The sequence below is a fragment of the Onychostruthus taczanowskii genome, unplaced genomic scaffold, assembly GCF_017590055.1.
Source record: "Onychostruthus taczanowskii isolate IOZ18803 unplaced genomic scaffold, ASM1759005v1 scaffold3, whole genome shotgun sequence".
NCBI classification, from domain to species: domain Eukaryota; kingdom Metazoa; phylum Chordata; class Aves; order Passeriformes; family Passeridae; genus Onychostruthus; species Onychostruthus taczanowskii.
In genome coordinates, this window is record NW_024500349.1 from 19,583,377 (window position 1) to 19,607,541 (window position 24,165).

Consider the following 24,165-nt stretch of genomic DNA (forward strand, 5'->3'; position numbering starts at 1 on the left):
CATGGGTGGATGCTGCAGTAGGTTTTTATTACATACCCTGTATTGCAGTAACTTTGTCCTGCAGACTGCTGCCTCACATGGGGCTGGATGTCTCTCAAAGCACACCCCAGTGCTGCATGTCAGTAACCTTTGTCTCCAGAGTATAAGGTTGGAAAGCAGTGATGCTCTGTAGGCAACCTGGGAAATGCTTATTCCCAGGCAAGCAAGATGCATGTCAAGGTAATTGAACTTCACAAATAGCGGAACTCTCTGCAATTATTTGTAACTGATATTGGATGTGTCCTGAAGTTTTAATTATAGATTCAGTCATTAGAAAGATTTTGTATATCCTGAACTTAGAAGTGTAACATATTTCCTCATAATTTTAAAACAGCAAATGCGGCAAAAAAGTAAGCAGCAGGCCAAAATAGAAGCCACACAGAAGCTTGAACAAGTGAAAAATGAGCAGCAGCAACAGCAGCAACAACAGCAGCAGCAGCAGTTTGGTTCACAGCAGCTCCTGAACCAGTCTGGCTCAGACACACCCAGCAGTGGGATCCAGAGCCCCTTAACGCCGCAGACTGGCAATGGAAGCATGTCTCCTGCACAGCAGACATTCCATAAGGATCTGTTCACAAAGCAGCAGCTCCCTGCTACGCCCACACCGGCGTCCTCAGATGATGTGTTCCTAAAGCCACAGGCCCCACCTCCCACTCCCACCCGAATCCCAGTGCACGATTCACTGTCTCAGTCTCAGACTCCGCAGACATCATCACAACAGATGTTTTCTCCAGGTTCCACAAACACAAGGCCTCCTTCTCCGATGGATCCCTATGCTAAAATGGTGGGAACACCCAGACCAGCACCCATCAACCAGAACTTTGTCAGAAGGAACACCATTGCCCCGTTAGATTCCTGTGCAGCACAGTCCTCCATATCTCGGGAGCCGTCGGGAAGCAGGCCCTCACCAGTCAGGGACTCATGTTCTTCGTCTCCAGGTAGCAGTGATCCCTATGCAAAGCCACCAGACACACCCAGGCCTGTCCTGCCATCAGAGCAGTTCTCCAAACCGCTGGGAGTCCCACGGTCGCCCATAGTTATGGAGCAGTCAGGGAAGGTTCCATTAGCTGCTGGAAGCAGCGATCCGTTTACTAAACCGGCTCCTAGGACTGACACGTTTCAGAGACAGAGAGTAACCTCTGCTGATGCCTATGCACGGCCTCCATTGACTCCAACTCCTGCTCCTGTGGATGGGAGCCCTGGACCTTTCAAAACTCCTCTGCGCCCTCCTCAGTCCCCGCAGGATCCTTACTCCTCCATGCCAGCCACGCCCCGGCGCGTTGCTGTCGATCCCTATGAAAGGCCCCCTCTGACGCCCAGGCCCGTGGATAACTTTTCCCATAACCAGGCCAATGATCCCTACAGCCAGCCTCCCCTGACTCCCCACCCTGCAATAAAGGAGCCTTTTGCCCATCCGCCGCGGATAGTGCGGCAGCAGGGTGATTCTTTCCCTCAGTCTGGGCCCATTTCAAGGCCAGCTTCTCAGGACCCTTACTCCCAGCCTCCAGGTACTCCTCGGCCAGTTGCTGATCCTTATGCCCAACCCCCAGGAACTCCTCGTCCCACCACGGTGGATCCATACATGCAGCAGCCACCAACACCAAGGCCTGCTCAACCAGCAGATTTGTTTGCTCAGTCCTCAGCAAACCAGAGACACTCTGATCCCTATGCCCAACCTCCTGGAACACCACGGCCAGTTCTCAATGATCCTTACTCTCAGCAGCCAGCAACCCCAAGGCCAGGCATTCCTGAGGGTTTTAGCAGACCTGCCATGACAAGGCCAGGACTGGTAACAAGTAGAGATCCTTTCCTGCAGACACCACAGAGCAGGTTGCAGGGCACTTTTGTCAGGCCATCAGACCCATGTTCTCAAACTCCCAGGTCTGCAGGACCTGCAATAACAGATTCCTTTAGCCATGGTGCAGCTACTCCAGCACATGACCCATATGATCAACCACCAATGACTCCAAGACCTCAGCCAGAATCTTTTGGAACTGGTCAGCTGGCCCATGATGCTGCTGAACAGCCACGGCCTGGATCTGAGGGGACCTTCAGTGCATCTGGAAATGCTCCCATGACTTCTCAAGGACAACAATTTCCCAAAGTTTCACAAGTTCCTGGCCCTGCACCCACTACGGGAGTAACAGATACACAGAATACCATGAATATGTCTCAAGCAGATACTGAGAAGTTAAGACAGGTGAGAATTCTGATGATATTAAAATTCTGGAAGTAGAAGAATTTCCCCAATTTTTGTTAATGCTTGAAGTTTCTTGCCATTATATGTAACTGTGTAAGATAAAAATTCTCTTAGTTTCCTTAATATGTTTGGTCCTTCTGGGTAGAACCACAATATACAGAAGCATCAATAATTTTTAAGGAGTTTGGACAAGATCCAAAAAAAGAAGCGAAGGCTATTATATTTGAAGCCACTGAATACATAGATGGTTGGTCTGTAATAGTGCTTTTAGCTACAGTCTGAGGAAGAAAAAAAAAACATTTTAAAAGGTCAGTTTGTTCTATTCTGTAACAAATGAGGTGTGGAACTGATTATCAGTGACTTGTCCACTGGCTGGAGAAGGGAGTACAGGCAAAGGTCTCAGACCACATGTCTGACTTCACAGTTGGCCAGAGAGTTGAGGTCAATCCTTCCCTTGGTCGCTGCTCTTCTTGAGGAACATTCACTCCATGTCTCTGTCCATGAATGTGTGGCAAACAGCTCAGAGATAGAATTACATTCAGCTTGGGAGAAGCTGCTCAATCTTTTGTTTGGAAGGAGGGATGGGAAGTGAATTTAATGAAAACCAGTGGTTTATCATAGTGGTTGTCACAGAGAGTTAAGAGGGAATTCTGCAGCTATGGTGCAAAAACCTTTTGCTGAATTTTCTTCAGTGGACCTCTAGTCACCTTTGTCTCTCAGAATGCAGTTTTCCTGTGGTGAAAGGGCCTGCAGTACTGGAATAGAAAAATTGAAAGAGAGTTGCTTCCATGTTAAATGGTAGAATGGGATCACACCATACACTTTACCAAGAGCTCTGGATGTTAAGTTGGGTTACCAGCACCCTGCACCATTTTGATCCTCCTTTTAATTTCTGAGGTGATTGTGTGTTGTTTATAATATTTTCCTGTAACAAATGAAGAATTTATTTCCTCCAAAAGGCTCAACCTAGCAGAGTGTAACATTTCAAAAGATGTCAGTTGCAGTGTCAAGTATAATGATTTATTTTCTTGTAAACAGCGCCAGAAGCTCCGTGAGATTATTCTACAGCAGCAGCAGCAGAAGAAGAATGCAGTTCGCCAGGAAAAGGCCTTGCAGGACACAGCAGCTCCTCCCCATGCAGCCCCTCTTCAGCATTGGCAGCAAGACAACTTAAATCAAATCTTTAACCGCCCTCCTCCTCCCTATCCTGGGAATATTAGATCCTCTGTGGTCCCTCCAGGTGGGCCAAGGTTCTCCATGTACCCAAAGGAGCAGCGTGGGCCGTTCCCTGGGGATGGGCAGTTCAACAGGCCCCAGTTTCCAGGAGATATGAACACCATGGGGATGAGACCTCACGGTCTGAGGTAAGCTCTTGGATCTCTTAGGGTAGTACAGGGATAGTTAGAGAAAGGGGGCTTTTTAGAAAGGGTGGAAAATCATCTACAAGAGCTTGTAACCTTCCTGAACTCTGTACGTGCAGTGGGTTTTCCTGTACTATTAGAGTGTGTGTCTTATACTAAGTATTTTACACTGTTTTGTTGGGAGTAATTCAGAAAAATAAATGCAGAACTAGTCAAACTTACGTGACTTGAAACATCTTGTTGTCCATGGCTTTTGGGGCATTTCTTAAAAAAAAAGTAAAATACTTTATTTTTGATGTCTTAATAATGAATAAATTAATTTCTAATGAGTATGTGATCAAACATCAGCTTCTGTCTGTGGCATTTCTACAGTGAATGCTACAATTTAAAATGAATACCAGTATCAACAGTCTCAGAAATTAATTTTTTCAGTATCTGGATTTATTTCAGTAATTTCTAAATCCACATACTGAAGTTTTTTTACTCTGAATTGCATTAACATGTATTTTAATTACTAGGTTAGTTCTGACTGTCAAGAGTTTTCTATCTATTATTATTATTGAAATTGAAAGCAGGTTGTTTATTAAACATAATTAAAGCAATTATTTTATTGTAGTCATAAAGCTCATTTAAATGTAAGTATAATTAGTCAAAACATTGATTTAAATATCTTGATGAATGCATCATGTAAAGCATTTTGGTGAGCAGTTACTTAGTCATGTGAGACTGAGAAAAAAGACGATTTGCCTTTCATGCTTTATTTTAGATACGGATTTCCAGGAGGTGGCCACGGTCCACCCTCGGGCCAGGAGCGTTTCCTTGGTCCTCAGCAGCCCATGCAGCGCCCTGGAGTTCCCCCACAGCTGAGGAGATCCCTGTCTATTGACATGCCCCGGGCAGTGAACAACCCACAGATCAATAACGCGTCCGGCATCTCGCAGCATTTTCCCCCGCAGGGAATTCCGGTGCAGCAGCACAACATCCTGGGGCAGGCGTTCATCGAGCTGCGTCACAGAGCTCCTGATGGCCGGCCAAGGCTGCCCTTCAACCCCGCTGCTGCCACTGTGCTGGATGCAGCAGCTCAGCACCAGAGGCACCCCGGCTTCCTGCCCAGGCAGGAGTTCCCAGGCCCAAGACAGGCAGAACCGCTGAGACACAATTCTCAAGGAATCCCAAACCAGTTGCAGATGGCTGCGAGTTTGGAGCACATGTCCCAGTCCCAGCAGGATCAAATCAATCCTGAGAACCCACCTGCACTTGTAATGCGTTCTCTGGGTCAGCCAGTTGCTGATGCGTTCCCAGGACCATCTTTGTCTACATCTGCACCGAGTGATGAATCTGCAAACTTGCAGATTCCCAGCCAGCCAAGTGATGGTCTAGAAGAGAAGCTTGATCCTGATGATCCTGCTGTAAAAGATTTGGATGTGAAAGACCTTGATGGGGTTGAAGTCAAGGATTTAGATGATGAGGATTTGGAAAATCTGAACCTGGACACAGAAGATGGGAAAGGAGATGAACTGGACACTCTAGATAATTTGGAAACCAATGATCCTCACCTTGATGATCTTCTGAGATCTGGGGAATTTGATTTAATTGCATACACTGACCCAGACCTTGATGTGGGGGATAAGAAAGGAATGTTTAATGAAGAACTAGACCTTAGTGTCCCCATTGATGACAAACTAGATATCCAGGGCAAGGCAGAAGAACCCAAACAGAAAGAACAAGGGGATACAACTGTTGCCCCTGCTGAGACCCCGTCTCCACCAAAGAAATCAGCTACAGAAAATGAAATTAAAACAAAAGTACTTTCCCCAAACACTCAAGAGGAAAAGAAGAATGAAAATGAAAAAGGTGATGGAAATATTGAGTCCACAAGTACTCAACAGGCTGCTGAAGTGGAGTTAAAGGATGGGGAAAAGGCTCCTGCACAACCTGCTAACCCAGAATTCCCTGACGCAACTCCTGCTGTTCCTAGTCAAGATACAACTGTGCCTAGTCCTGATGCTCAGGGATCTGCTCCACTGCCTGTTCAAGGAGCAGGAAGTTCCTGCAGTATTTCTGGGTCCACCCCAGTCCTCTCAAGTTTGCTGTCTAGTGAAAGCTCAGACAATGCTGAAGCAAGAACTCTGGGATCTCCATCTCAATCTCTGCCACCCACACAAATGAACCATGGATCAGGTATTCCACAAACACTCATGACACCTGCTGGACAGATCTTGGAAAACACTTTAAATTCCAATCTGCCCATGGTTCCACGAATGAACCATAATTTTTCTCAAGGGTCACCAAATCCAGGATTTATTCAGGGTCAGTCATCTAATCATAACTTTGGGACAGGACAGACATCTAATCAGACTGTGGCTGTACCAAACCGTCCTGGTCCCAGTGGCATCTCTGGTCCCCAGCAGATGATGCTCCCTCAGCCCCTTGCTCAGCAACAAAACAGGGAGAGGCCACTTCTGCTAGAGGAACAGCCACTTCTTCTGCAGGACCTCTTGGATCAGGAGAGGCAGGAGCAGCAGCAGCAGAGACAGATGCAAGCCATGATTCGCCAGCGTTCGGAGCCATTTTTCCCCAATATTGGTACGTGGGTGTCCTGTTTGTGTTCTGGTTGGTGTTCTAAAAATGCAGCAACAAATAGTTAAATAATCCACAGGACTGCCAGAAGCAGGTAAATTTGTAGAACTCGAAGGTGGCATAATGAAAATCAGCCTGCCTACTAGGTACGAAGGGAGTATGGAAATTGAGCATTGTGGGTGGAATTCTGAACTCCGTGGCAAAGCTTCTGTTGCCATTACCAGGATCAGGGTAGCTCTGCTATACTGATAATGTTTGTGACGTCAGCTGTGTCACATACTCTCTTTGTACTTTAGGTTCTCATGAGACAGGGAGTAAATGCATCCTTTGTCAGCAAAATAAAGTGATCAAGTGCAGTAGCTGACCTTGATATTTCATCTATCAATTTTATGTTTATGGTTGTTCTATGACTTTTTTTTTTTTGAGTATTCGTTGTGTCATAAGGAAAGGGATTATCAAAACCCACAGTCTAGGCAAGGCCCAGAAATATCACATATAATTCTGCTTGTACTAAAAAAAATAAGAAAAACTGTGGTTGCTTGTTTAATATAACCAAGCAGTTTGAGCATTCATATCAAGACCATCACCATTATTTAACTGATAATGAAACACTAAATTTTGGAATTGTTTAAGTTGTAACTACAGTGACCATCAAGGCCATTCTCATAGTGCATTAATGATGGTGTCTCAGTTGCCAGTTGCGATCACAGGAACAACTCCTCTTCCTGAGTCTTAAACCCATAAATAGAATTTATTAATCTGTTAGGTCATAGGCCATATTGGGTCTAGAGCCCTTCTCAAAACTCTCAGACTGACCTGCTTTTGGTTGTATGTTGTGGCTGATAACAAAGGCAGCTGTTGCTGCACTAAATTCTACAGGATACATGAAACTGCTTATTAACCTTGAATATCAAAGTGGGGAGGACAATTAATGTGAAATAGGAATGGAGTTAATGTTTTACTGTAGATTTACACATGAACTAAATGTAAACAAGTAATTTCCTTTTAATAACTTGTGATGTTCAGCTGTGTGATTCACTGCTGCTGACTTTGTCTTACAGATTTTGATGCGATTACGGATCCCATAATGAAAGCAAAAATGGTGGCTCTTAAGGGGATCAACAAAGTCATGGCACAGAGTAACATGGGGATGCCACCAATGGTCATGAACAGGTAGGCAACTCTTGACACCATTCTTTAGGACTACAGAATGTAAAAGGAAATGACAGAGCTCAGGGAAATTGTGCAGGAAATGAAAAAAATTATTTCTGTTATGTAGTTCACATTTTATGCTAACACAGCATTATCTCCTAGGAATAAAGCCAGTGTGGCAGTAGGGAACTATAAAAGGTATTCAAATGCATCAGATTTGTGTTCCAGTTGTAATGTCATGGGTCAACATGGCCAACATGTTGATGCTCTTCTTGTTTTCCCACTTGCTAATTAGGTAATGACACATCTCCCACGGGTTGTGCTAGAAAACTGGGGGTGGCCGTGTAACAGTGGAACCTCATGTTGCAGCAAATCATTTAATGCTGGGTATAAATAAGATTTTAGCCCTAGTGGAAATTCCATCCTCTCCTTAAATCTCTTCTGAGGACAAAAGGAGCCATGAACTGTGCAGGCTGTACCATGACTGTCCTTAGGGTGGGTGGGGAGTCCAGGGGCCAGGGAGAATCTTGTGCCTGTTCTTTTGGTGTGGCCCTTCAAACTGGATTTTCTCTGTCCAGTGCCCCATGATAACAAATGGCTTACCCAAGGTGCACTTACCCAACTGCAGTTGACTGTGATGGTGGCCATGAAACCTAAATTCATTCAACTGTTTTTCTTTAAATTATAAAATATTAAAATACAAATACAGACTTGTGTGTGTGTGTTTTCACTGTTGTAGCACAGTAGGTCATGTTCACTTCATCTCTCTGAAAAATGTAAAATGCAATAGTTTCAACCAAGGGCAAGATGCTATATGTATTCTCCAGATGTTGAAAAGGTTTGGTACAGAAGTTCGAGTGCATGTCTGTATAATATTTGGGTGCTTTGTTTAAGTTGAACATAATAAAGTTGTCTCACTCTCCTAAAATGCTGGTTTGCAAGGTTACAATTTCTCTTTCTGTTTATCAATAGGTTTCCCTTTATGGGTCAGCCAGTGCCAGGGGCTCAGACCAGTGAAGGCCAAAATCATATGCAACAGGCAATTACACAGGTAATGCAACTTGATATGGGCTTGAAACAAAACTGTTCAATAATGATCACTAAATTTTGAGTATTTTAATTGAATCATAATTCAATATCCTTGTTATGTCTGTTTTACTGAAATTTTTAGGATGGAAGTTTGACACCTCAGATTTCTAGACCTAATCCTCCAAATTTTGGTCCTGGTTTTGTCAGTAAGTAAAGATTTCATAATTTATTTATGGTTTGGTGGGTTTTCTTTCATTTTACAGTTCTGCTTTCTTTAAAATGAACTATCCATAGATGGATCCTGTCTCAAAAAAAAAGATCATTTTAAAATTGAGTCATTTCATCATTACAATGCCAGGTAATGATGGGGTGTATAGTAAATGCTGTTACCTTTTTTTTTTCTAGAAGCTATCATCAACAAAACACCATAAAGAAAGAGGGAAACAGAAAATTAACATTGTTTGGATTTGTGTAAGAGCAATAATCTATTAACTGACTGCTGTATCAGAAACCTGGTCTTGGGTTGTGTTGTAATATTCCGAGCTCAATGAACAGCTGTGTATTGATGGAGTTTTTTTATTTCAGAGGCAGAAAGTTTTGTGCAGCATCATTTTCATTTGAGCAAATACCAGAAAAAGCTTTCCAGGCACTGGTTAGGCAAGCCTGGCTGGTGAAGCACAGTTGTTGAAAGCAGAAATACATTGCAGTAGCTTTTTGCATTCCTTATTTCTGGCTGCCCTAGATCAATTGTGAATCCTAGTCTCTGTGAAGAGAAAGATTTATTGGAAGAAATTAAAACAGAGCATATGTTGCGAGAGAAAGACCATGTGTAAAAAAGTGTTTCTATTACTACAAATACTTCACTTGATATTTGTGAATAAGAAACAGAAGTAAACTCCTTCACATTTTCCAGAAGCTGGAGTAGCAGCACTGGGTATGTAATAAGGAGCTTTGGCAATATTATCTTTATTAATTATTTGTGGTGTGATTCCACATGGCACTCAGCATGGCCCTGCTCTGGTTGGGTGGTGGTGGCTTCTGAGCACTTGAGTAAATCTGGTTTTCAGTTCAGTAGTAATTACTCTTACCTGGAACTCATTAACATTTCAGTGCTTTCGTGCTTCTCATGATACTCCCAGTGCTTCCACTCAATTGTCCCCTCAGTTTTTGGGATCAGTTCTGCAGAATTTTTCCCTGAAAGCGCCTTGAGGCTGTAGCTCACCCTGAGTAGGTTTAGTTGAGGTGTGTTCAGTCAAAGCTGTCAGTGACACATGGAGCAGAAGGTGGCAGTGTCTGGAGCACGAGGAAGACATGGTTATATTGAAATCATGGAGCTGTGTGGTATCTCTGTTAAACGAGGGTCTTCACAAGGAAGATCTGTGCATACTTGTGGTGTCTCAACTCACTGAAAATGTGATCAGGAGACAAATGACACCATCAGCAGTGTTCTCTCTTGCTTTCCGTGCTTAGTGCAGATCAAGTGTTATCAGACATGGTTGTTTTGCCTCCAGAAAAACATCAGAGAGCAGTGGACTGCCCGTGGCAGATGAGCATTTCTCATTTGAAAGAAGAGCAATGCCTCTAAATGAGAGGCATTTATTTTGGGGATACAAAATGGCACTGGTGCTGAAGGCCCCATGCTGAGAGCTGACACTGACAAAGTGGTTTTTACAAAGACAGTCTATTTCTTTCACTTCATGAATATTTGATGTTGTTCATCATTTTAATATTTTTCTTTTAAGTTGTAATAAAAATAAATTTTATATGTACAACAGTTTTCTGCAAACACCAGAATTTATTAGGCCATGTTTCCTTTATGTCCTTGTTCCCTAATCTTTTTGTACTTGAGTACTTCCAGAGATCTTCCATGTCCCCTCTTCTGTGGCAGGACAGGGAATCACTGGATTCTGTAGCAGTTCTCAAAGCCACATTTGCTCACTGGCAAATGTGTTTCCTCTAACAAATGAAGTAATTTGGATATCTATCTCATTTACTCAAGTCATTCCAAGACATACTATTTCTTGAAATACCTGTCAAATTTGGCTGAATTTGACCACTAGTTGCTTAAAATAAAGAGGGGAACCTGATTGTTAAACTTGAGTTTTAAAAAGTAGGATGAGTCCTCATCTCCAGGATGAGATCATATCACACTTCATTTCCCTTCTCTCTAGATGATTCACAACGAAAGCAATACGAGGAATGGCTGCAGGATACACAACAACTTCTTCAAATGCAGCAGAAGTACCTGGAGGAGCAGATTGGAGCCCACAGAAAATCCAAGAAGGCTCTTTCAGCCAAACAGCGCACGGCCAAGAAAGCCGGCCGGGAGTTCCCAGAGGAGGACGCAGAGCAGCTGAAACACGTTACTGAGCAGCAAAGTATGGTCCAAAAACAGCTAGACCAGGTAATCATCTGGAATCCAGACTGTTCACCTTGGCACTGAGCTGTCACAGTGGTAGTAAGTCTTTCCTTTAAATCTTCTGAAAGACACAGTAGAGCTCTACCTAAAGGAGCCGCTCCCTGTTTTGTTCCGTGTGTGTAACAGCATTGCTCTTGAGTGTAGGTGACACTGGAGCTGCAAAAGGAATATTCTGTAGCAAACATTATGACAAAAAGCTGGGTTAGTACTTTTGGGAAGAGGGGAATTCCTTGGCAAAATGACTTGCAGCAGAGTTCTTGGCACCATACCAAGCAAAAATGAAACCTTCAGAGAAAAGTTTTAGCATGCAGGGCTTTGTTTCAGGCTTGAATGAATGTCCTAACCCAATCTTCTTCTTTTTTTACAGTTTGAAAATCTGTTGTTATTATATCTAGTGTTAGACTAGTTTTGTGGTCTGTCTCATTCCTAGATGCTAATCATCAGTATTGTGTCATGGAATAACACAGGTCACAGGGATGTCTGGAGATCTTTTAGTCATGATCAAAGCAGAAGTATCTTCACGATTAAATCAGGTTACTCGGCACCTTGTCAGTCAAGTTCTGTAAGTCTCCAGGGGAAGAGATTTCCCAGCCTTTCTGGGCCCCTGTTTCTACATGTAACCACTTTCACTGGGCTTTGTTTTCCTTTCCTTACATTCAGTTGGAATTTCGCGTATTGTAACTGTGATAATAGTAAGATGAAACCTGCGATAGTTTTGTTATTATGCTTTGCCCACCAGTAGTTATTCCTGTGTTCCTCAAGACTTTTATTATAAATTACCTGGCATGATTGTCAGGATCAACTAGTCCTGTTGAAAATGAAAATGCTTTAGAATTATCCTTTACTAGTATGAAAGAAAAAAATTGGCAGCAGACAGCTTGGAATGAAGTCCTGAGCAATATCTGACCCTTGAGTTCTCCTGGGTTGCTTCAAGACGAAGTATGTGCTGGATGGGATATTAGTTGGCTTATCTTTCCACTGTGTGGAAGAGGGATGGAGTGGGTAAATTATTTCTACATAATTTTTTTCCCCTTCCACAATGAATCACAAATAGAACAAATGCAGAAAAAATCCCCTTTAACCAATTTTTTTTATACATACGACAGTCCAATCTTTTGGTGGAGTTAGACTGAAGTAGCAGCTGTTAACCATGACATTGCTGGCAGATCCATTTACTGCCCCATAATTAAGGTTCTCCTATTTGTAATTTTTAAATTTAAGTTCAATCTGCTGCTAGCAGAAGCCATCCACTGCCCTTTAGCCACTGATTTAGACCAGTGGTTGATTCATCCACATCCTAAGCCGCATTTTATTCTGCACCTCATAGGAGCTTAAATGAGGTTTAATGCATAGTTTTTACCACCTTCTATTGGAAGCAATTTGCCACTCTTTCAAATCAGATCAAATAATTTTTCTGCAATCAACCTCCTGTTAGTTTTTGAAAAGTCTCTGTATGTATGTAGAGAGAAAAGATCTCCTGGATCCCTGGGAGTGGCTGGTCCTGGACACAGGCACGGAGGACGCGGAGCTGACTGTGCCCCGGGAGCTGATGTGAGTCAGGGTTATTGGCCAGGCATGGAGCCACACAGACACTGCCAGATGGCCCCTGTGGCACTGTGCCTGTGCTCACAGGCTCTGCCCTGCCCTCCCTGCCCTGCTGAAAGCTCCAGCTCGGCTCACAGCCTCTGGGTGTGCGCAGCCCTGGGCCTTGGACACCTCAGCTTGTTCCAGGGACAGTCACAGCTGATCCAGGCCCAGGAGGTTGTGGTGGTTTGGGGGCCTCACGGTACAGCCCCACAGAGCCAGCATGGATCTAGTGCTGTAGGAGCAGGGGAAGCCCTGGAGCACTGGGTCTGTGCAGTGCAGATGGGTCCAGTCAGTGCCTCTGTGCAGTAGCACTGTTTATCCAGCAGTGTCAGTGCCAAGGCAGAGCTCATAAATCATCATGGACTTGGGATTAATGTGTAAATAACCTTTTGGGTGCATCTGTCCGGCAGCCTAAAGTGTGTCCTGTGGCATCACTGTTACCCTGAGCATTCTGTCTTAGTCCTTGCTTCAGATAAAGGAGAGGGCTATCACACAATTCATTTCAGAGCTTTTCTATCCCTACATAAGCTGTGGAAGTCATAATCAAATGAGCAGAAGTGAGAGGGGGATTTTCCATAATGTATGTATCATCAACCAGTGGATTGCAAATCCTTCTATTTTTAGTTTAGTTGGGTCCCTGCAGTGTTTCTGAAAGGCTCTTGCTTGTCCAGTTGACAGTGTTGTGACCTTCCCTCAACTTCTCCAGTTTCCCTCAACTTCTCCAGTTTCCCTCAACTTTCTCCAGTCTAAGCTACAAGGCATAACTTGCAGTGCCCACATTGAGTTTATTTTGGTCTTAAAATCTTAAATTTTCAAGCAGCTGTTGCAATTTTCATCTGATACGGGGTGTTTGAGGATCTGCTTGTGAACAAATGGGAATATCCATCACTGTTTTCCTGCAAACTTTTCCTTTCCAGTTACATCTTTTTAAAATGTTGCTGATGTTTGAACATCATCCATCTCACTGTTTCCCTTTTCCTGTCTGTTCCCAACTGTTTGTATTCTGTGCATGGAGGATAAGATCTGTAGGACAAGGATCACTGCTGGTTTAGGTTTGTATATTCTCTAGCACAATGCAGTCTTGGTGTGTAATTAGAACTTTGAGATGCTGCTGTTTTGTCTGAGGTCTTGGGCTGGGAAGTATTTCTGATGAAATAATGGCTGTTTAGCATTAAAAACGCTGCAGAAATTCTGGTTTGGCCTGAGGTTCATTGTCTCCTGGAATTACAGTGGTGAGTACATGCTTTATGCTGCTTGCACAGCCAGTTGGTGGCAGAGGTGAATAATGACTGTTTCAATGTTTAGATCCGGAAGCAGCAGAAGGAGCACGCGGAGCTGATTGAGGAGTACCGGATCAAGCAGCAGCAGCAGCAGCAGTGTGGGATGGCCCCACATTCCATAATGCCAGGGGTCCAGGCCCAGCCTCCCATGGTTCCAGGAGGAACAGCACCAGCAATGAATCAGCAGAGCTTCCCCATGGTGGCACAGCAGCTCCAGCATCAGCAGCACGCAGTGGTGATCCCTGGGCAATCCAACCCCACCAGGATGCCAAATTTATCCGGATGGCAACCTGCGAACCCTGCGAGTCACATTTCCATGAATCCAGCAAGGATGCAGCCTCCAATGACACCACTGCCAATTACTCCTGGTGCACCGGCTCCTGTGCCTGGCCCAAATGCAGCTGCACAGTCAGGGCCACCCCCAAGGGTGGAGTTTGAGGACAACAACCCTTTCAGTGAAAGCTTCCAGGAGCGGGAGCGCAAGGAGCGCTTACGGGAGCAGCAGGAGCGACAGCGCATCCAGCTGATGCAGGAGGTGGATCGACAGAGAGCTCTGCAGCAGAGGATGGAGCTGGAGCAGCACAGTATGATGGGGCCTGAGCTGAACAACAAAACATCCTTATCTCAGATACCTTTCTTCAATTCTGAGCTGCCTTGTGATTTCATGCAAACCCCTCGGCCCCTGCAGCCGTCCCCACAGCAGCAGCAGCAGATGGGGCAGATCCTGCAGCAGGGTGCTGTGACTTCCCCTCCTGCCACCAATTTTATGCAAAGCACGGAGCGAAGGCCAGTGGGACCTGCAGCTTTTGGACCTGATGCATCTGCTGGTCCAGGTGGAGCCCCCAGTTTCCATAATGTAAAACAAACTCATGGGAATCTCCCTGGGGCTGCCTTTACGCAGAACCAGGTCAGGCCTCCGTTCCCTTCTGCTGTCCCTTCATCTCCGGTGCTGGGGGGCAGTGCCCCATGTGGGTCGGACACTGGTGTGCCCCAGGCTGCAAACATCCCTGTATCAGGCCAGTCTCTCATCCAGCTGTATTCTGACATAATCCCAGAAGAGAAAGGCAAAAAGAAAAGGACACGGAAAAAGAAAAAGGATGACGATGCCGAGTCCATCAAAGCCCCGTCAACCCCACACTCGGATATCACTGCACCATCAACCCCAACCATTTCTGATGCTACCTCCACCCCCACAGTGAACACCCCCAATGAGCCACGGCACCAGGATGAACTGGAGTCCCTGGAGCTAACGGGCCCCTCGACATCCAACGCAGGAGAGAGCTCCCCAGAGCTGGAGGGGAAGCTCCCCAGCAGCAGCAGCGTGTCCCAGAAACAGCCCGGGGGGAATGCAGAGGCTGAAAAGGCTAAAATGGACACACCCACCAGCCTCCAAGAAGTTAAACTGGAAAAGGCAGAAACTGATCAATGCTCAGGTCAAGCTGAGCCTAAACCAGAAAATCCAAGCAGTATTAAGGTGGAGGAGGATAAGGTCACCTCACAGCCAACCTCTTCAGCTCCGAGTCCAGCACAGCCATCCGGTGCTCTGGCAGCCAAAGGGGAGTCAGGGAATGAACTGCTGAAACACCTGCTAAAAAACAAGAAGTCCTCATCTCTTCTAAATCAGAAACCAGAGAACAGTGGCCGAGCAGAAGAAGAGGCTTCTGGGGATAAAAAGTTAGCAGAGAAGCAGAGTCCAGCTGAAGGAATGGTGAGCCTGGTACTGGTTTTGTTACTCTGTGGTCAGCAGCAGTCCAGCCTAGTCTGTGCCTTAGTGTGGGCATGTGTAGGGACATAACCTACCTGTACAGGGGTGGAGGAAACACCTTTAAGGAACTTTAGCCTCTTTCCTGCCTTTTCTCCACAAGTAAATCACTGTGTCGAGTAAAGAATATGGCTTCTTAGGTCAGCATATGCAGAAGTCACTAAAATGCAAAAAAACCCCAATTTCTACAGAAAATTTTCTTCAAAAAATACCACTTCCTAATATTCAGGCAGGATTTTGTAGTATGATTCCTAGTTACTGACTGGTATGTGTCTGTGCAGAACATGGTGTGTCTCCTTTCTCCTGTGTCTCCACCTGAGTCATCTGTATGTTTTATTAATTCTTAAGATCTTTAAAAACAGACCTAAAGAAAAGTGCTTTTTGTGGAGGTAGGATACCCTTTACACTTAGATTTGTTGGTCGTTTTATTGTAATCTTAATCTCTGCTTTTGGGTTTTGACTGCCTAAACTCCTAATTCATTCTTAAAAAAAAAATTCAAATGTATTTAAAAGAAAAAAAATACTCATAAAAGTAAAGGTAATTGTGTGCAGCTTGTAACTAAGTGTAAAAGATCTCCAGTTAAAACGTGTGGTTGGAATATTAAAATACTAGTGGTAGGGGTCATGTAAAGCTGTTTAAAATAACAGTGAATTTTTTAAAAACTGGACTTTCTTTTGTTTTGCCCCTGTATCATTAGACTCCCGTCCTGGTCCCTTTTACCCATCTATGCTTCTATGGGAAGAAAGGCTTTGCAAATTTGTACTGGAAGTATTTAAGCAAGTGGTACAATCCAGAAAGGTTTCACAGGATTTTTTTTGTTGCTAACCTCAAAATTCTTTTGTATTATATTAACTTCCACACCTTTCTTCTGCCACCAAGTCTGTCTTTCATTAGGCCCTGGTGAACATCTCCAAGGCTTCATGCACATGTAACTTTATTTTAGGGGGTATTCAGAAGAGAATGTTACTGGCCTGTGAGTTTTTAATGATGTTTTCAGATGTCAGTGGTGTTAATGGGAGGTCATAATTCTGTCTGTAGGGACAGTTTAGCAGTTCCACCTGCCAGTAAAATACACTTTGTTATCAGTGAGATTTATTACTCTGTGCCTGTGCTTTCAGAGCCGTGCAGTAAATCGGAGTGAAGTGTGTATTAACATGTCAAAAATTCTGCTGCACTTCCTTTTTTCACACCAGCAAACTGCAGGAGCCCAGATGCAAGGTACATTTGGGTGCAGTAACAGCCAGCTCCAGAGAGCAGATGTAGGACCTGAAACCAAGAAGCAGAGAAACAAGCGGGCTCAGAGGATGGGAGAGAAGGCAGCTCCTCGGTCCAAGAAGAGGAAAAAAGAGGAAGAAGAGAAGCAGGCTGTTTATCCTAATGCAGATACCTTCATCCAGCTGAAACAGGTGAGTGTGCAGGGGCTGGCAAAGGCAGTCCAGAGGCCATGTGGAGCAGTGGATTTCTCCCAGTGGAAGTGAAGTTGATGCTTAAGTTGAATTTTGAGCACAGGTTGGGGAAAATGTGAACTTCCACAAAGTCAGGGAATTTGGTGTTTAATTTTGGAAGGTGGGCTGACATGGCAGATAGTCCCAAAGCCACAGAGTTCCTGTCAGCTCTGGCAGCCTTTGGAAGAGCTGGCAGGGAGCTGGAGCTGAACAATTTCCTGCAGTGGATAAATTCCAATTCTTATTTCAAATTAGAAAGCACTCTACTGGCTGGAGGATTGCAGTGTTCTGTCTTAGACTTAATTTCTGACTTTTTTTTTTTTTTTTAATACAGCAACTTTCTCTTCTGCCTTTGGTGGAACCAATAATTGGAGTGAGCTTTGCACACTTTCTCCCTTATGGCAGTGGCCAACTCAATGGTGGAAATCGACTTGTGGGAAGTTTTGGTAGTGCTACTCTTGATGGGGCCTCAGATTACTATTCCCAGCTCATTTACAAGGTACAGTTTTAATCTGGATTTCTGTTCTGTGCTCTCTGTGGGAAGACAAGTCCATGATATTACCACTAGTAAGGGTTCTTGCCTTTTATGCAACTAGAAGAAAAACAGCCTATTGGTAGACTAGATATGTGAAACAGTCACCATTGTTTTACCCTCTGAAAGTGGATTTTGGTTCTGGAGACTGTTGTTGTAAACTAATGAAAAACTACAAATACTCTTTTAAGAAATGGACGCTAAATAATGAAAATTGTAATTACAGGTTTATGGAGCAGAAAAGACTGAATTCTCAGTATTTTGCGAAGTCTTTGAAAGCATTAAACATTTCTTAATGTGAATTAAATAAGAAATAGAGTTTTTCTCATTTGCTCACCAAGCCCTGACTAAGACCCTGGGAAATCTGAACAAAATACACTGTTTGTTGATGAGTTAATAACCCACAGCATTTAAAACTTAGTCTCTGAGATCAGAGTGGCTGTACTGGGGGGGCAGTGGGATACTGAACAGACAGAATCAAATTTGCTGCTTGGATACCCTAATATAAAAACTCTTAAAACCAGTGGTGTTTTCTCCAGCCTTACACAGTGTGTAAGCTGAGAATGGGACCTACAGAAATAGTTCTTGTTGTCAAAAGTAAGTAATGAGGATTAGCTTTGTGGGCATGACTGCAGGAGCAACAGATACTGAAGTTCTCATTTAACTTTCATTTAAAATATGGGCAGTTGAGTAAACTGGTGAGAAGTAGCCCAGAGCATGAACTTGCAGAGTATCTGCTGCTCCATGGTTGCTGCTTCAGTGGCAGCTCATCCTGTGCTGAACATGAGGCAGCTTCCCCTTGAGGGGCATTTGGGGAAGCTGACTTGTTCATGGTGCTGGAGAGTCACTGTGGAACAGCTCTCAGCATGGAGTTGGGACCTTTGCTGAAACTGCAGGAACTAGTTTGAAACCGTTCCTTCTTTGAGCATTTTTGTAAACAGTCCACTTCCTTAAAATGTTCTTTGAGCATTTTTGTAAACAGTCCAGTCACATCTTCTTTTGGCAGCGTTTACTCACACGAGCCATTTCTCTGATGTCACTGATACAAGAAAAGCCACTCGTTGTGTCTCGTGCAGTAGACCCCTTTCTGTCTCATGCTTGGGTCTCAGCTGTGGCTGTGTATCAGTTCTACACCTGTGAAACTGAGTAGGTTTCATTGTCTGGTACTGGAACAAGTTGTCTCCTTGTGTTCCATCCTGGTTGATGGTTCTTTCATCCATGTCGTGCAGCAGAACAACCTGAGCAATCCCCCGACCCCCCCGGCCTCTCTCCCTCCCACGCCGCCGCCCGTGGCCTGCCAGAAGCTGGTCAATGGCTTCGCCACCACGGAGGAGCTCGCTGGCAAGGCTGCAGTGCTGGGAGGCCACGATGGTAAGGCTCTGTGTGTTGGTGCTGTAAAGTCTGTCCTGCTTGTAGCAAGCGGCAAAATAGATCTTTGAATCATAAAACATGCTGAGTTGGAAGGGACCACCAAGGATCACTGAGTCCAGCTCCCAGCCCTGCACAGGACACCCCCAACAATCCCACCCTGTGCCTGAGAGCATTGTCCAAATGCTCTTGGAGCTCTGTCAGGTTTGGTTCTGTGACCGCTGCCCTGGGGAGCCTGTTCAGTGCCCAACCACTCTCTGGGTGAAGAACCTTTTTCTGATATCCAGCCTAAACCTCCCTTGACACAACTTCAGGCCCTTCCCTTGGATCCTTTCACTGGTGACCAGAGAGAAGAGATCCATACCTGCCCCTCTGCCTCCCATCATGAGGAAGCTGGAGGCTGCTGGGAGGTCTCTCCTCAGACTCCTCCAGGTTACCTCCTAGATGCTTCTCAGTTGCAGTGCTCCTTTATAAAAACAAAATGCCCAGATTTTTCAAGGTTAAAATCATTACTAGCCAGCAATATCTTACACCAGTATAGTGTCACTTGTTGGTGCTTTTGCCTTGTTCCCATTCAAAAACATGTTGAGAGCTAGAGACACTCTTAAGAAATGAGAAAGAAAACCTTAAGATTATGTTTTTTGGGTCCAGTACAAATGACTGGCACGAGTTCCTTGGTTAAGTGAGGTCAAAGCAGCCTATCTAGAATGTGTGCAGTCAGTGTGTATTTCCTGATACTTACAATTTGGACAGTTAAAATTGCTTTCTGTTCTTTGTACTGGCTCTTTGTAAGGACTATTCAGTGATTACAATCCTTTTTTTCACTCCCCTTTTCCTTTGTTGTTACAAAATTGTTGATGTTTTTGTAGTTTTGTGGGTTTTTTAAGTAAACAAACATCCTCTCATAGTGGAAGAAAACACACTCAAAAGCCTTTCAGGCCCTGTTTGCTCAAAATATGCAGATTTTTGTAAAAATGGAAGTTAATTCCAAATGGTCACAATTTTTTGAACTCCCAAGTGCCTTAGAATGGTGTCACCATCAGGCCCCACCCACACCCAGCAGGCAGCATGTCCATCACTGCAAGAGCTGTCCAGATGTCTCATTGTGCTCTCTGTGCCTCTCTGGTTTCAGTTACCAAAGCTCTGGGGCCAAAGCAGTTCCAGTTGCCTTTCAGACCACAAGATGATTTATTAGCCAGAGCAATGGCTCAGGGCCCCAAAACTGTGGATGTTCCTGCTTCACTTCCAACACCACCTCACAACAACCAGGAGGAGTTAAGGTAGGTTTGATTTGACATCTTCTAAAAGATACTGGAGCAGATTCTGTGATCTTTCATTGGAGGAGACTGAGAAAGTGTGGAGAAACAAAATCCTTTTTGCTCAGGCACAGAAGGGCAGAGAATGGAATGGGATAATTTTAACTCTTAACAGTCCACGTGTAGAGAGCAGCATAGTGAAGTAGGTGATTGCTACACTCTAGATTCTGCTAAATTGTTAGGAGTTCCTTACCTTGATCTTTTAAGTGGAAGAAAACTATACAAATAGGTGCTTTTCTTGGAGCAGTGTGGTGCTGCAATGACAGGTGACTGCTGTAGCAGCAGCAAGACTGTGCAGGGGCCAGCCTGAAACTGCAGAGCTCCACTCAGTTTCCCAGGTGAGAAACACTGGCTGGAACATGAGTCTTCCTGCAGAGTTCTTCCCTTTTGCCTCCCTTTCATTTGCCTGCCCAAAATGTGGGTGAAACACTGGAGCCTGTATTTGAACAAAGGCCAGACAGTTTAAATATTAAAACAGTTCAAATACTAAATGTTCATTTTTTACCCTGGTGGATAGAGCCATGGGGAACAGAGGGTTTGGCTTTGTTAGTGTCTTTGTTTTCTTCATGGATCTTTCCCAAGAAATGGAATATGTGTGCAATGGAGTATGAGATACCCAGAGGTGATGGCCAACCACCTACTTGTGTTCTGTGACCAGGAGCAACCAACAAGTTCATTTTAGTTCCCTGTCATGATTTATAACTTTGGCTTACCAGAAGTTTAGTCCATTTCCAAAACAGCGTTTTTGGTTTTGTTCCAGGGTTCAAGATCACTGTGAGGACAGGGACACTCCTGACAGCTTTGTTCCTTCTTCCTCTCCTGAAAGCGTGGTGGGAATGGAGATCAGTCGCTACCCAGACTTGTCGGTTGTAAAGGAGGAGAACCCAGAACCTGTCCCATCTCCCATCATTCCCATCCTGCCCAGCAGCACTGGGAAAGGTGAGGCTGCAGCAGAGTGAACACTTACAGCTAGGATTGGTTTTTTGTCTGTTCCCATAAGTGTAGGATTAATGTGCTGTATTCTGGTTTATTTTCAGGTTCAGAAGCCAAAAGGAATTACATAAAATCAGAACCCGGTTCAGGAGCATTACCTGGTTCTGGCTTCTTCTCCTCCCAGCTTGGACCATCCCAGAACGGTCCTAAATCTGGCCTTATCTCTGTAGCAATTACTTTACATCCCACAGCTGCTGAGGTAAAAAGAATTAGCATGTATTACATACATAGAGTACAGCAGCAGTTTATTAGGTTTGTGTAGAGTGACTCTGAGGAGGTTACAGTGCAATAATGCTGCTGTTGCAGTGTTCTAACAGTTTGTATCTCTGCTGTCTGAGCTGTTTGTCAGATGTAAACAAATGATTTTTGGTTTTTATTCCTGTTTTTAGAACATCAGTAGCGTTGTAGCAGCATTCTCCAACCTGCTCCATGTCAGAATTCCCAACAGTTACGAGGTCAGTAATGCTCCAGACGTCCCATCCTCCATGGCAGCCACCAACACTCCCAGAGGGAACCCATCTATGGAGTACAGGCAGCACTTGCTCCTGCAGGGTCCCCAGGCAGGATCCATGGGACCTGCCAGGATGGTGGGGCCCTATGGACTGAAGCAGCCCAATGTGCCATTCCCTGCCAACAGCAATGGTGAGTGGGCTTTAACCTCCCAGTGTTCAGTACCAGGCTTTTAACTGAGTCAGTATGGATGTATTTCAGGCTCATAAATCCATGCTCTAGAATTCAATAATTGATTCTTGTTTCAAATAAACCTTTTCACTTCTTACATGATCATGTGGATGCTCCTGGATTTAACCATGAGGAGTTCTCATCCATCTCTGATTTCTGTTGTCTGTTTACATCACTGTAGGTGAGGCATTTCTCCCATAATTCCTAACATTATTAGGGTCTTTTATGTCTGGTTTTAAATACATCATTCAGGAAAATTATTCCCATGTTGGAAAGTTTGACATGGTTGTTGAAATGGTTGGTATTCCAATATAATGTTAGTTAATTTTGTGATTTTTTTACACAAGATGTGTTTTTGCCTGGTTTGCACGTCTGTTTTAGGTCTGACTTACACAATTTATCTGTCAGGTCAAGGTTTAAAATCCTCCTTCCATGCCCTATCCGGGAGGTCCTCTAGTCCGGTCCTCTACCAGTGAAGAATACTGTGATGTCTCATAAATCTGCTTTGATCTGATGCAGCCTCTACCTTCCATGCCCTATCCAGGAGGTATAATCCTCTAGACCAGTGAAGAATACTGTGATGTCTCATAAATCTGCTTTGATCTGATGCAGCCTCTGACAGATAATCTGTTCCCTAGGTCTGGCTGGCTACAAGGATCACAGCCAGAGCATGGCAGAGGGCTCAGCACTGAGGCCTCGCTGGTGCTCCCACTGCAAGGTCGTGGTTCTGGGCAGTGGTGTGAGGAAATCCTTCAAAGACCTGCCCTTCCTCAAACAGGTCAGTGCTGAGGTGCCCTGTGCTCAGCTGGGCTCCTTAAAGCAAGGGGTGGCACAAAGTCCTGCTTGTCCTGCCTGCCAAGAGCACTTCAGCTTCCTGTGTTGTCCCCCTTCCTTGTATGTCCTGATTCAGGGTGGGACATTCAGGCAGATCTGCAGTACAGCTAAAAAATGGCAAAGTTGCTGTTACTGATAGAAAATGAATCCCAGAACATTTCATAAACCAGGTCCCATCTATGGGGGTTCTCAAAGCTCTCCTACCAACCTCCTTCCCTGACTTCTTCAGGGACCTCAATTCAAAAAAAGCTCATTTGTGAGGCAGCCACGTTGCTGTGTCAGGAATTACTGCAAGAGCAAGAATACTTGCACTCCTTTGGGGCAGGAATCAGATTTCAGTTGCAATCTCTTGTCCTTACACTGGGAAGTGTCATTCCTTCAAAGAATGCCATTGCTCTTCAGTGACCAGGAGGTGACTACACCACAAAGACACAGCCAGAACTTGCACAGAGTAAAGTGTTCATGCAGACAGGAATGCACTGAATTCCCAGTAAGGTTTTGCAGATGGATCACTAGATAAAACAGTGTGATCTAGCTTTGATTAGGCTGAAATTAGACATTCTTTTGCCATCTAAAGATAAAAGAAAATGGATTTTGCTTTGCAAGAGTGCCTATGGAGCAGATGGATGCATGGTGTAGAATGCTTTATTTTGATTGTTAAACTTCTGTGAAAGGCAGGAATTGCTGAAGAACAGGGGTGTAGGTGGTGGTAACGTTAGATCTGTCAAATAATCAAGTATTTATATCACAGCATCCCTCATTATTTCACAAATGTTCTACAAATAAAAGAGTTTCCAGCCAGATTGGAAGACTTGTTTCATTACACTTACTATGTGAAGAATGGTATTAGAATGCACTTCTGACACTCTTCTGTGTTTGATTCCCAGGATTCCCAAGAAGGCTCAGATAAAATGAAGGACATTGTATTCTGTAGCAACAACTGCTTTGTTCTTTATTCAGCAGCTGTGCAAGCAAAAAACTCAGAGAACAAAGTAAGTATCAAACACTGGCAGACCCAAGTGAGCTGAAATTATTGCAGCTATTTGTTGGAGAACAGAGAGGGGCCGAGGGCAAAGTTTGCACTTCATTTGAGAGGTTTATAAATTAATTGCTCTATATTCAGACACTGAGATTCTGAACCAGCAGCATGAATTAAAAATCATGTTTGCAGAAATTTGTGTCTGACAGATGCATGGCAGAAAAGCCATCACCTTTGGCTCCCCACCCAGGCTTTGAAGATGCAGTCTCAAGAAATGAATGATTCAAGTTCTCTGGACATTGTAAACAACCACAGACATGTTTTAAGGGGTATATCCTGCATTTGGATTTGGCTTGTACAGTTAAAAATAAAATTACAGCTGTGAAAATAATAATTGAGCAGCAAGTTTGTAAAAAGAGTTTAATTTGTTCAGTGTACTGTGAAAATAGAATCCTGTTCCCTGGCTTTATTTGGGTGAAGCTGCCATTTTAAAGCATTGATTACCAAAACACCAGTAAGGAGCCTGTGAGCTGACAGTGACCAGGGAAAGGAGTTCCTTCTTACTGCAAAAGTACATCTGAGGAATTTCATTCAACTGAAGGTGGAA

The 24,165-nt window shown here is 44.2% G+C and overlaps 1 protein-coding gene across 15 annotated transcripts in view; it reads left to right on the forward strand.

The window, feature by feature from the left end:
- Positions 1-24,165, forward strand: part of KMT2C (lysine methyltransferase 2C) — a 189,260-nt gene that overhangs the window by 156,409 nt on the left and 8,686 nt on the right. For 10 of the 15 annotated variants that reach the window (XM_041408287.1, XM_041408291.1, XM_041408292.1 and 7 more), the window contains 17 exons: positions 374-2,239; positions 3,278-3,603; positions 4,367-6,186; positions 7,242-7,353; positions 8,305-8,383; positions 8,504-8,567; positions 10,533-10,765; positions 13,673-15,355; positions 16,601-16,816; positions 17,190-17,354; positions 18,617-18,758; positions 19,888-20,035; positions 20,832-21,010; positions 21,109-21,263; positions 21,454-21,706; positions 22,384-22,523; positions 23,467-23,571. In XM_041408287.1, coding sequence (XP_041264221.1) covers positions 374-2,239; positions 3,278-3,603; positions 4,367-6,186; positions 7,242-7,353; positions 8,305-8,383; positions 8,504-8,567; positions 10,533-10,765; positions 13,673-15,355; positions 16,601-16,816; positions 17,190-17,354; positions 18,617-18,758; positions 19,888-20,035; positions 20,832-21,010; positions 21,109-21,263; positions 21,454-21,706; positions 22,384-22,523; positions 23,467-23,571 — 7,686 coding nt within the window. The remainder of the gene's footprint in view (positions 1-373; positions 2,240-3,277; positions 3,604-4,366; positions 6,187-7,241; positions 7,354-8,304; positions 8,384-8,503; positions 8,568-10,532; positions 10,766-13,672; positions 15,356-16,600; positions 16,817-17,189; positions 17,355-18,616; positions 18,759-19,887; positions 20,036-20,831; positions 21,011-21,108; positions 21,264-21,453; positions 21,707-22,383; positions 22,524-23,466; positions 23,572-24,165) is intronic. The other 5 variants (XM_041408288.1, XM_041408301.1, XM_041408302.1 and 2 more) reach the window with 2 other exon arrangements.